At 36.0% G+C, this 12,836-nt stretch overlaps 1 protein-coding gene across 2 annotated transcripts in view; it reads right to left on the reverse strand.

The window, feature by feature from the left end:
• Positions 1–12,836, reverse strand: part of EFL1 (elongation factor like GTPase 1) — a 122,686-nt gene that overhangs the window by 59,486 nt on the left and 50,364 nt on the right. For both annotated transcript variants that reach the window (XM_055715340.1, XM_055715339.1), the window contains exons 16-18: positions 10,322–10,453; positions 7,633–7,780; positions 214–1,217 (exon numbers count right to left, since the gene is read on the reverse strand). In XM_055715340.1, the coding sequence (XP_055571315.1) occupies positions 214–1,217; positions 7,633–7,780; positions 10,322–10,453 (1,284 nt within the window). The remainder of the gene's footprint in view (positions 1–213; positions 1,218–7,632; positions 7,781–10,321; positions 10,454–12,836) is intronic.

Raw genomic sequence — 12,836 nt, forward strand, 5'->3', positions numbered from 1 at the left:
TCAGATAGGCACAATGAATGCTGAATTTTCATTCAGAATATTATAAAGACTACAGGCATCACAGAGTCATTGTAATCTACTGGAGAACTATGTAAAAGGCTTCTGATAAAACTTTTAATGAAGTTATACTTCCTGATACAGCCTAATTTATAAAACCTTACCTTAGAACTCAGAAAGAAAATTCTTGACAAAGGTTTATTTTGTCTGTCTTACCTAAAACTTCTGCAGTAGCCATAATTTCACATGTGTACATTGCTGCCATAAGCCTCTGTGGTTTTGCTTGCAAAGCATAACGACAAGCTTCCTTCATGGTGGCAATCAGTTGTCCAGAGAAGGGACCATAACAATCTGCAAGTAAAACTTCTCCCTTGTGTTTACTAATTTTCTCAGTTGATTTTGTAACACTTTGACTGCTGTCCTGGTGTTCATTCGCACTGCAAACTTCATCAGCACAACTACTCGTTAGAGCAGCATCTTCATTTTGTTTATGTTCTACGGCATCACAGTTCCCTGAATCCTGACTGCTAGTCGACAGCATCTCTCCAACTTTATTTATTTCCCATTTTTCCACTGTAAAACAAACACCCATGAGGGGTTCTTCACACATGGGACCTGAAAGCGTAGCCAGCTGAAATCCACTTACTATGCTGTTGTCAAAGTCTCTGTATTTACTTGCTTCTTTCACAGCGTTCCCAAGGCACTGCCACACAGATCTTTTATAGCCCTCAAAATTATATAACAAAATATTAGGCCCACACTTCCGTGGTCCAAATGACCAGATCTGATCAACAGCATTTCTCCACTTTCTTCCCTGCAGATTTTGCTCCAACTTTTGTTTGAATTCCTTGATCCTATCCAGAGTCTTCTGATTTATCTCATGGGTTTTTTTCTCTTCATTCAGAGATGTGTTGAGTTGCTCCATAGTTCGAATTAAGTCGCTGTTTTCTTCAAGAAGTCGAGTTACCTCCTCAGGAAGTGGCACTGCTCTTACGCTGAGAGTAGCTTGTTTATTTGGAGTAGATATTGTAATAAGCCCATCTGAATCAACTTGAACTCCTTCAGGAATTTTATTTGGGTCCTCTTTTGTTTGGTGTATGACAGCAACTTTCTGCTGTTTTCCTATTTCTTCATTCACCATATCGACTTTTGGAGGTCTTGTTATTGTCTCTCGGAATGGTATAATAGGTGCTGATACACTAATCTGTACCTTTGCAAACCTGTAAAATAAAAGTTTAAAAATTAGTTTAAAATTTAAAAAAAGACTTTTAAACTTGGGTGTGGGAGGTAGGGCAATAGCCTTAACATGGAACAGATGTTCATGAATAAATCTGACTGCAACACAGATTACTAGGTAATGCATTTCAAACTCTTAAAAACTTTGTCATGTAACTCAAAAGAGAAGTATTGCCTCTTATGTCTTCAGGTAGAATTGGAAAGGAACTGAAGAAAATGAAAGAAAAAGCATTGCTGTGCCTCCATGTAAGTTACCAGTTCACCCACATCTTGGCAACTATGTGCTGCTGTTCTCTCCCCTCAAACCAGATACAACTTAACTAGAAAAATGTGAGGCTAAGGATGATGAAAGGTATGAGAGTACAAGCAGCCTTCAGCCTGCAACAGAGGTCTACAAAATCATGAGGGCATGGGGAAGGCTGATCAGGATTAACTGACAAGGAAACCACAACAGGCCGGGACCAGAAAATGGTTACGGCCCAGGAAAACATTACGGTTACTCTGTTTTTACTCTTTCCCAGACATCTGCTCCAGGCCACGCTGCTGCAGACAGCACTGAGCAAGATGGATACTTGATCTGAACCACTACAGCTGTTCATACAGCAAGACACTCTGAAAAGATGAAGCACTGGGTAAGCTGAACAGGCTTTTGTAAAGAAGTGTGGAGCCGCAGCTGTACAACCTTGTAGGTTTAGCTCAAGTACCCTCTCTGCAGTGAAGAGCGTTTGGCACGCTGATACTCCCATCTTCTCCACACTCCTGGCACAGCAGATTCAAATCTGTGCGTAATACTGTGCTGCCCTTGTCTGTGAAACCAGCACTGCAGCACAGAAGCAGGAGCATTAATGTAGGAAAAAAAAGCTTTTGGCAAATTCATAGTGCGATTAGCTAGCCAAAGGCTTAACCACTATTCTCCTCACAAACGTAAAGGATCATTCATAATTATGATCTTGTAACAAACGTAAATACACAAGGCACTGTTCTGAAGGTGGCAGTCAATGACTGCCTGCATTGGGTTGTACCAGCAGATAGGGACACATTTGTTACCGAATTATGCCAGGTAATTATTTCGTGTGTAGACCTGTCATTAGTAGCAGCCCTTTCTCTGCTATAAAGCAAAACACAATCCCTCTCTCTCATACATCCCAAGTAGCTTTATACTGTACAGTCACTTCAATAAAAATCAAGCTTTTTTTTTTTTTTAATTAAGTTACTTATGTGAGTACAGCTTATACAAAACTAAAACATAAAAAAGCAGCTATGGGAGATAATTAAAATAAATTGACCATTAACTACAGACAAAAATTAAACTATCAATTCTACACCAGAAAACCCTATTATTTCAGGTCATTAAATGCTTTTCAGTTTGTTAGAAGAGTTTATATTGGAAGATTCTCAAAGATAATAATATTTCCTAATGGAAGAAAATAAATTTTTAATGCTGTGGTGAATCTTATTTGTGGGCTAATTAAGAAAAAGTAAATTTGATCTTTGCCTTTAAGGAACCACGGAAAGCACAAAATAAAATGGGGTATGAGACTGTAGGTAAAGATTTTGGTCTTTTTCCATGCCAAAAGAAAAGAAAAAAATGTTACCAGTGCAGTTCAGCCTGTTAAACTATAATTCATATTCTGCTTTGCAAGAAATGTACCAATTTTTAAAGGAATTGTTTCAGGTCAAGAGTTGAAAGATACAACCTAAAAAACTTTCTTTTTTCTTTTGAACTAAATTGGGAAGATAGTCTATACAGTGAAAAAAACTCTGATTTGGAAATAAAAACATTTAGGAAATACCAAGTACAGTAGACCACAATAAGAGAGAATGACAGAAGTTTCAACAATATTGTAGTATTGGCATTTATAACAGTGATGAAGTGTGATTATTAAGGAACTGATATATTTTCCACAACAATGCTATTAACCAACAGCAATGTTTTTCAGATTAGTTTGTATTTATTATTTGTCTTTAAGTGAGTACTTTGCATGAAAACTTTCACTACACTTTAAAAAAAGTATTCCACAAGATAAGAAAATAAAATACTAGCAATTAAAATGCTCTAGAAATAAAATCTTCACATCTTTGAGTATGCCACCATGTTATTTTACCACCCAGCCAGGAAGTGCCAGATTTGTTAGCTTTCATATATTTAATAAACATCTCTATATTTATTCATAAAGGATCACCTTTTTTATCTTCAGGTGCAACTTCATGACCAGAACATCCTGCATGGTATTTTATCTCTGTACTGTAATCACAGAGGCTGAAAATTGCCAATGGCACCATGGCAAACCCCTGGGTTTTCCGTAACTATGAAATGGATGTTTATTAAGTGCACATAATCAGCATCTTGTTCAAATACATTCAGGATTTAATGCCGCTGAAAACAGTGGAATGTTGAAAGCTTCCCATCAAATCTGGAAAACAGCCTATATTTTTCACCTCATCTAAAGGGGAAAAACAATAGTCTCATAGAAAAATCTCAAGAGGAAACAACTTGTTTGGAAATGAAATGTTCCTACCACTGGTAAAATGGTAATCCTGTGTCTTCAAAGATTTGTAACAGCTTTTTCTAGCTACATAACCTAAAAATTATATTCTACTGATTATTATCTCACTGTTACAACCTGTGGTATAGCAAGCTAGCACCAGATCAATGTACAATGGGGTTTGGTCTATTTATTTGAGCAATGAAGGTATAAAAATAATGTTTGATTCTGCCAGCTGAATTAGGCTCAGTTTTAAAAACACATGGCGAAAACAAGACCATAATTGGAATGACCTGTTTCTAAGGCCCAGATACTATTTACTTTCATTTATCCCACTAATGAACTAGAGATAGAACTACTCTATAAACTAATGAACTAATAGAACTACTTTATTACACAAAGGGAAAGTTAGTTTTTTGATAAGTCACTGATCCCTGTAAAGGAGGTGCAGTTAGATTTTCATGCTGCTATAGTCTACATTCAAAACCAAAATTAACGAAAATTACGTTGCAGTATGCATAACTTAAAGGATGAATTACCTACATGATTGCATGGCCATCTGTGAGGTTAATACAATGCATTCAGGAATACTCGATACTTCAGCTCTATCACTCTAAAGCTGAAATATTTTGCTGTAATCAGTTTTAGAATAGCCACTCCTCTGCATCAAGCCTCAGTTCTATTAGTAACACCTACAGCTGAAAGCTAGTAGCTCAATAGCTGCCTGCAAATAAAACCACCACAACTACCACTACCTGAAATCACAGGTACTGATAGCCAAGCAAACGCAGCTCAAAGTAACTCGTTAGTTTTAATCTGTATGATTTGAACCTTGAGAAACCACCAAAGGCTCTGTCCTTTACACCATGGACTACATGGTCCCAGGAGCAATAAAGCAACTCACTCCAAATACTTAACAAGTCTGGGAAGAGTGATGATTAACATCACTGTTTCTGTGACTGGCAATCTTGGTCTTTATAAATCCCCTTTTATTAAAGCTCGCACTAAGCCTTCATGAGAGCTACAATTCATTTTATCAAAAAGTGTTCCACACCAGATTATTTTAGAAGCCGTTAGTCTAGACTCCAAGAAAGTGCAACTCGAGGAAAAAAACTAGGATAGTTTTCTATCAAGCTAGGATAGCATCTGGATTTTTATTGCAACTAAGCATGAACAGAAACTGCCAAGGGTTATTCCACAGAGAATGGAAATGAAGCACTGCTTTACTCAGGCAACCAGCATTACATTAACAGAAATAATTTTGTCCTTTGGTCTGATAACCAGTATTATAACAGTTTCATAATATAAAGGGATGCTTTAAAGTCAGCTGAAACATTTTAGGTATATCAAATGTTGTGAGTAATGGCAAGCAAAAAAGGAATAATGATTTATTATGTTTACCTGACAGACCCAAAATTCAGAGTTGTGTATCCCCCTTAACCACTCATGAGGTCTGATCAGGTCCATTAAATGACAACAAAAGGACTAACCAAAATTTCCTAAGTTCTAGTAAATTTTGGCAATCATAAAAAAGTTGCAGAGGAAAAGCAAATGTAATCATGAGCTTTATTTACATGGGATTCAAAAAACAGATCTGTCCTTTTTGCAGTTTTCCCATGCACTTGTATTATACTTAAAAACAAAAAACAAAAACAAAAAGAAAAAGGCTCCACACCACCACCTTCATTCTCTTTGTTTCTCATTCTGAACAGGGTAATTTAATCCCCTCGTGCTTAGTATTTGCAATGCTCTTTGGACAGAAAGTTCTAAAACTTTCTGTTGTAAAATGCAGAAAATAAAATGCTCGAAGTTAAAAGGTCTAATTTATTACTCTATTCAAAAAGCGCTAATTAGGAAGAAAAAAGAAAAATAAGTGTAGGTATATTAGGCAGAACATCCATATTTAATCATTTAGATAAACATGGATGACACTGATCTTTTACTTGTTTCCATGTCTCTTCACATCTTTGACAGTATCACTTGAGCATAATTTTCTAAATACATACTGGGAAAGCTAAAATTAAATATGTGCCTTTGAAAAAGTTTGATTGAAGTCCCAACAAAGACAATTCAGTGTAGTTTCAACTCAGCAGAACCTCCTCAGTTTCTGTAATTACTCAAAAAATGTCAACTCTTCAAAAAATAGTTGATGCTATTATGATAGATGCTGAGACCAGAATCCTGCCCTGCTACATCAAGCAGCACTTAAGCATTTTGAATAACCATTCCCAATATTTTGGGGAAAAAATTTGTGGGTAACAGTTTAAGCGCATTATACTCTGTCTCAACCCCTAGTTCACAAGTTGCTATTCCAAACTACGTGCGTTTAGAAGTTAAATATTTGTAGAGAAACACACAGAGCTAATATAACTAACATTTCAGACCACAACTTTTCGTCTTCACACTTTAATAGTTAATAGTTTAAATAGTTAACTGATGCAAAGTTTACCGCTGTCAGAACTCACATGGAATCCCTGTGCAAGGCAGGGAACCCTTCACTTGTCCTCCTACAAAATGGGGAGAGAAGGAAGGGACAATTCTTGTCCCACAAGCTAGTATGTGAGGTCTGGCAGCTAAGTCCTTAGAGATGGCTAGAAGGAGCACAAGCTAGTAAATACAGTTGCTCCCAACTAATTTTGGGAGCTGGTCCACAAGTGAGAGAAAATGGCAGCATGAACCAAATGTCAAATCCAAGTGGGTCATAGTGGGAGCCCTGCTAGTCTGTGCCCTCAGGTGTTTCTCGTTTCGGCTTACAATGCCAAAAGCACAGAGTGTTTATGTGCTTTGGTAGTTTGGAACATTGACAACATATTCTTGTGGAATACAAGCAAGGGACACAAAACGGTCATTCCTGGCAGTTTATAATTCTCTTAACAAAAGCCAAATTAGAAAACTACTCAGAAATAACCCAAAATTATGTTCACAAAAGAAGAAGTTAGAGATGTAAATATAGGGACTGCTACTAGCTGCTCACTACAATCCTGTTTCCCCATCACACAACTATTATCTTATTAGTATTTTCCAGATTTTGACCACTGCCATTAATAAAGGCATTTCTACACCTTGCTATGCAAACTGCAGCTAAAGACAGGCACAACCAGTTTTGCTATATTTAGCACATTTCATTCAAGCGAGGCGTATCAATAAATATTGGTTTTGAAAGTGGTAAAAAGTGTTGCACTAAGTTGGAATGAGGATAACCATTAAAACATATATCCAGTCTAACTTCCAGATATGACTGTTGTCTGACACCAACTAGAACAAATATGAGTACAGTAAGACAGACATTCAACTATCCATCATCAGGTTTTCTTTTAGGTTTAGAAAGAAAATGACAGTAAAGGTATGTGGACAGAAGTACCAGAATTTTTTTAGTAAATGCAGTTACAGGAAAGGACTGTTTCAAGACAACTGTTCTTCTACCAAGAAATATTAGAAGATACCAAATATATGCATTTATGCTTGCAAAAAATCCTGCTCATTAATAGGGGAACAGATTAACATTAAAAAAAATATTAATGTGAAGAGTAGGATAGAGTGTGCACATACAATTTTGGTCTTGAGCTTTCTAATTTTTGAGAGTGCATTCAGACATGATTCCCCTCACAGGTTTTATTTTGTATAAATGGTACATTACATTCTTAACAGGACTCCTGAACCTATTGCAATTTATCATTTCCAGAAAGTGCCCAAAAGGTGTGTAAGATGTACAGAAGTGATGAGATAGTACCTTCTGCCCAACTTCAGGTAATTTTATAGCTACAAAATGGTGCATTTATGATCCAGTAGTAAAAAAAGTTAGTGGATGAAGCTTCCATTTTACCAGAACACAGATCAAAGATATGCATCTGACAGAGAAATACAACAGACACCTACTGAACTAAAAATATTTCTACCTCCTTGCCCCTCTAACCTTTCTTTCAGGTCATCCAAGCAACGCTGAAGATGAACTTCTCCTGCTGTCACTAGCACATGCTCTCCTGTCTCCTGGATTAAAACTTGGACACACGGATCAGCTTGGTTTAAAAGCTTCATTCCTCTGACCAGCTGAGGCATATCACCTGGCAAAATAAGGTATTATTAACAAAGTAATACTGAAGAAGGAATACTTAAAGTAGGATATACTTAAAGTGAGAAATGGTAACACTCATTTTTATAGAAGTCTAAACACAAAACCACATTTTGGGAATACTCAAAAACTTTCAGCTAAATTCTGAGGTCTTTCTGTGGACACATTTCTGGTTATGAGTCACAAAGAATGGTATGGTTTAAGAGCAGCAACTGAAGACAGAAACTATATTCATAATTTATCTACCAAGAATTTATGCACCGATTATAAAATTCATATTATACAATCATAACCATGGTACACATTTAAATGGATTACCCACTTTTGGTTTACATAGATTTTTTTAATTTTTTTTTTTTTTTTTTTAAACACAATAGGTTTAGTATACCAAACTAGCAAACTGTGACTATATTATCCTACTTCCTACATACAATTAACTCCAGAAAGGGCTCACAACCAATTAAAAAAAAAAAAAAAAAAGTTATCAATATGAAGTGCTCAAGAATTTCAGAACTTCACTCCTCATTTGCACAAATTATCAAGAGATAGAATGTTTCTTATTTACTACAACTGTTTAAAGTCGTCATTCAGTAAATAACATTTCTTTGCAATCTTTCATGGTTAAGTGTAGCAACCTGTAAATTGCTAGTGTTTAAAATGCTCCAAAGACACAAATAATAACATGTTAAGTTTACTAAAATAAAAGAAAAATTATTCCGTATGGATTACTTCGAAGGCATAAAAGCGAATGAATCACAGGAAGGATTTAAACTAGCTGGAAGCCACTGAAAAGCTTTAATGTTATTACAACCTGAAAAGGGGAAGAAACGGGGAATGTGAGAGCTTTTCAGTGAAACAAAACACAGCTGTTCCCAAAATGAAGGTGTTTAAAAAGAGTTGCCTTAATGGAGAAAGAACAACACCAGCTGAGTCAAATTTCGCTAGATTACATCAAAGCTATGCATAAACACATCATGTCAGCAGCCTTTCATAATTAATACAATTTAAAAAAATTGATTATGATTCCTTTTTCTTACTTTACATATGGGGTGAAGAATACCCATAGGCTTTCTAGGAATGCATATTCATATTCAGAAAGAAAAGTGACATTAAACTTGTCATTCACTTGGAAACTATTAAAAGAAATATGATATTGTATATTTAATGCTAAGCTTGTGAGGGTATAATAGAAACATATCCTTGAAAACTAGACATAAAAATAAAATAAACAGTGGAAAACACACAGTGTTAGTTCACATAGCCAACAAAGTTGAACAAATACTTTCAACCTTATCTTCTACATTTAAGCCCACCGAAAGGGATGCACAGATTTAATTTTTTTCTTTTAGAACTTACGGTAACCATACAGGAAAATTTTGACATGAATGTGAAGACATGCAGTAATTTTGTAAAATATACATAGGGAAATAATTTGCATTTATTTGAGTCATTTTCCAAATAAGCAGATGTTCTTTTGAAGTAGGTTTGCTGTAGAAATCCAAGGCACCCATATGTGACAATTTGCTAGGGCCACCTCAAGACTATATGCAGCTCACTGGACAACCGATTGCTTTCAAACTGCAATAGTGATATTATGTTTGTCTTCCTATTACTACAAGCTGCAGTTGAATTTCAGGAAACCTTTGCAAGTGTACCTTTGAGGTTTCTGTTGCTCTAAGAAATTTAGTTCAAACCTGACACAGATTCAGAAGTTACCAGGGAGGAGTAATTAAGTAATGGTGTAAGAATGATAGGGATTCATTTTCTTGAAAAAAAAATGACCCCAAAAATCAGTCTAGAATTACATCCCTTAAACATTTTCAACTTAATACTACACTCAGCAGAACCATTAATTTCCAATACTTTCAAAACGGCTTTAACAAATACACCATGAATGATACAAGATTATCTGTTATTCAAACATGCGGGATAAATAGCTGCTAAGCTGCCCAATCACTTTCTGAAAAACATGTAATCTTAGTGTTACTGTATTTTGTGGCTAAACAGAAAGCCAGTTATTTTGGTTCCACTAACCCTACAACAACAACAAATGGAAATTGGGCTGAAATTAAAATATAGCCAGAGATATACTAGTCTCTGGTTGAAGGAGGGAGGGGGTGCGAATAATCAGTTAGAAGCAGTACTGCAAGTCTGTACCACAAGTTTCATGATATAGCACAAAAGAATGTCAGTGGAAGTGAAGAACCCAAAGATATACCTCCTTTGACAGTAAAGGAATACTGAACCTTCAAGCATCACGTGGTGTCTTACTTGGGGAACAGCGAAGTCTGACCGCAAAGCGCACAACAAGGTCTTTTGTATCAGCTCACCTGCTGAAACATGACCTAGCCAGCTAGAAGAATTCACGAGGACAATAAAGTATGGTCCTCTAGCAAACATATATATTCATTTTATACTGGGTCAGTCACTAATTCGGTGGATAGATCATAAACTAGCCAGATCGCTAAGGGTAGGAAGCTGCATTGCTACCACACTGAATTTGCATTACCATCCCCTTCTCCTTTAAACTTACTTGGATGCTTTGGTTCAACAGCTACCCGCACAATCGGTGTAGCTTCAAAGTTGAGAGGTGTAAATGGTGGACAAGCTGGCGATGTTGACAGTGTTGCAGACTTTAGCACAACATCTTGCAGGCCTCCTATTCCTAACAGAGTGGAAAAAGAAAAAAACAAAAAATCACCCATAGACATATTAAATGAGACTAAAGGTATGATCATCAAGCTAAAAAAAGCAGAAATTATTCTAATTACAAAAATCAGATTAAAAAACTCCTCATATAATGTATCTGTTAAAATATTTGTGCATAATCTGGGTACTCAAGTCTCTGGTGTGACATTTGGTATTTAAACTCACAGTTTCCATTGCATTCCCCTTCTGTTTTTTAAAAAGGCATGTTTATAAAAGAAGGGGGAAAAGTCCTTGTCCTTTCTGCTCTTAGAATACATCCAGTCCTTTGTACAGCTCAGACTTATTTTTCATGGTTTAAATTCAGAAAAATTTAGACTGCAAAAGCCCTCCAATGGCCACCTAGTCCAGCCTTCAGCCCAAAACAGGCCTAACTTCAAAGTTGTATCAGGTTGTCCAGGGCCTTGTCCAGTCAACTTTTAAAAACCTTCAATAATGGAGACTGCACAGCCTCTGTGGGCAAGTGCCTCCAGTGCTTAATTACTTTTACTGTGAAGAATGTTTGGGTTTTTATTTCCCACCCTATCCCACACTCTTATGCCTATTTGGGATTCCCCTTTTCTGCGATTTGAATCTTGTAAAATTTGATTTATCACGTAGCAAGCTACTAATTCTAATCCTAACGCTTTATAATGCTGGCAAGCTGGAAAAAATTAAGCTTAAATTGTAGTGGTAAGAAAAAAAATAGAAAAATTATTAGCTATAAATTTGCAAAATAGTTGCTGTAAATGCATATTTAGTCTTGGCTGGCTGGCTAGCACATTTAAGACTATTTGAAATTATCGTCTTCAAAGTCCTAACCAACAGGACATCATTCATAATTTAGTCAGAGCTATAAAAACACTAGCAGAAGTGTTTGAGTAATAAAGACAACAAATAAAGATGATATTGATATATACACTCACTTTTCCTGATTCTCCTTCAATCGTAAGCAACGAGCACCGCAGTACTAATGGAGTATAAACTAAATATGCATGTAACTTCTTACAAGAAAGCTGAAACCTTCAGCTCATAATCTATACCTGTTTAAAAAATAAATTCACATTTGTAGATTGAAGAATATTTGTGCTCCTTCCTCCTTATTCTCTCCCACATGCCCAAGTAGTGACAAGAAGAGTTCTTAACCCCAGCTCCCCATTATCACCCTAATACTTTTCCAGGTTCTTTTTTGGCTTAGTCTTCTTTATTTGAGGCCAGAAACAAAGAGGGTCAGCTTCACCCTATGAGATCATGAGGGAGTTTAAATTCTGAAGAGCCAGTCTGCTGCAGAGTTATCAACTGTAGAATCAGGCTGTTTCTATAGCTCCGAAGGCTGAATGTCTGGCCAGTTAGGATATGCCAAAACCTAAAATGTCACTATTTAAGTAAACCTGCTTCAAAATAACTGGAAGCAGAACAGCATTCAATGGCTTTAAATGCAGGATAGCAGATGCTACAAAGAAAATAAATCTGTATAAACTCTGTGTTGCACCTGACCTATGACCAGCATGTATTTCCTCTTTTTCACTTATTCAACATGTGGTTTGAATGAAAAACAAATGCTGGATCATCACCACCACCAGGGACTGAGAAAAGGGATGGGCCCTTTTTATTCTGATCTTCTCCAGCTGGTAAAAGGAAAATGATTTAGAGTGGGAGGTGAACAGCTTCTTTTCACAGTGTGATGTGAACCAGAGAAATCAAGTTACCAAATCCTACTTCAGATAGACTCACTCTTCTCTTAACACACATCACCATACCTCTTACGACCATGAAGAAAACTTAAAGCTCTCTGCCCTTTTGTTTCATGTTTGAAGGTAAAAAGATATGAATTATACTAGTGGCTAGCAACAGTAATACACTAAAAAAAAAAAAATAATAATCTGTCAGTTTTCATGGAAAATCTGTTTGGCTTACAACCCAATTTTTAATTGCTTAACTGTGTGAGCTAGCATAGAGCAGTGTCCAGCCCTGATGAATCCATTTCATTTGCAAATTCTTAGTAACAAATGTTGGCAAAAAAATCCATAAAGATTAAAGGTTCTTAGACACTTTTTTGCATAATATGATTATGACTAACTGCTAATGTATTTTCTGAATAATATTAGAGGAAGATGTAACATAACAAATTCCAAAGCACCACATGACATGTCAATGGAAGAATTCTACTAATTATGCAGATATATAAATCTTAAACTTACTTATTGTTCATATCGCTGAAATTTATACATACTACTGGAGATCACAAATCTCAAATGTGTATTAATATATTAATAACTTGGATAGACTTAGAAAAGCCACTCCAAAATTAAGCTTATAAATATGCCTCCTATTTTAAGGCTGGTTTTGTCCTGTTCATCCCT

This window comes from Falco cherrug, chromosome 7 (genome assembly GCF_023634085.1).
Source record: "Falco cherrug isolate bFalChe1 chromosome 7, bFalChe1.pri, whole genome shotgun sequence".
In the NCBI taxonomy this organism is placed as follows: domain Eukaryota; kingdom Metazoa; phylum Chordata; class Aves; order Falconiformes; family Falconidae; genus Falco; species Falco cherrug.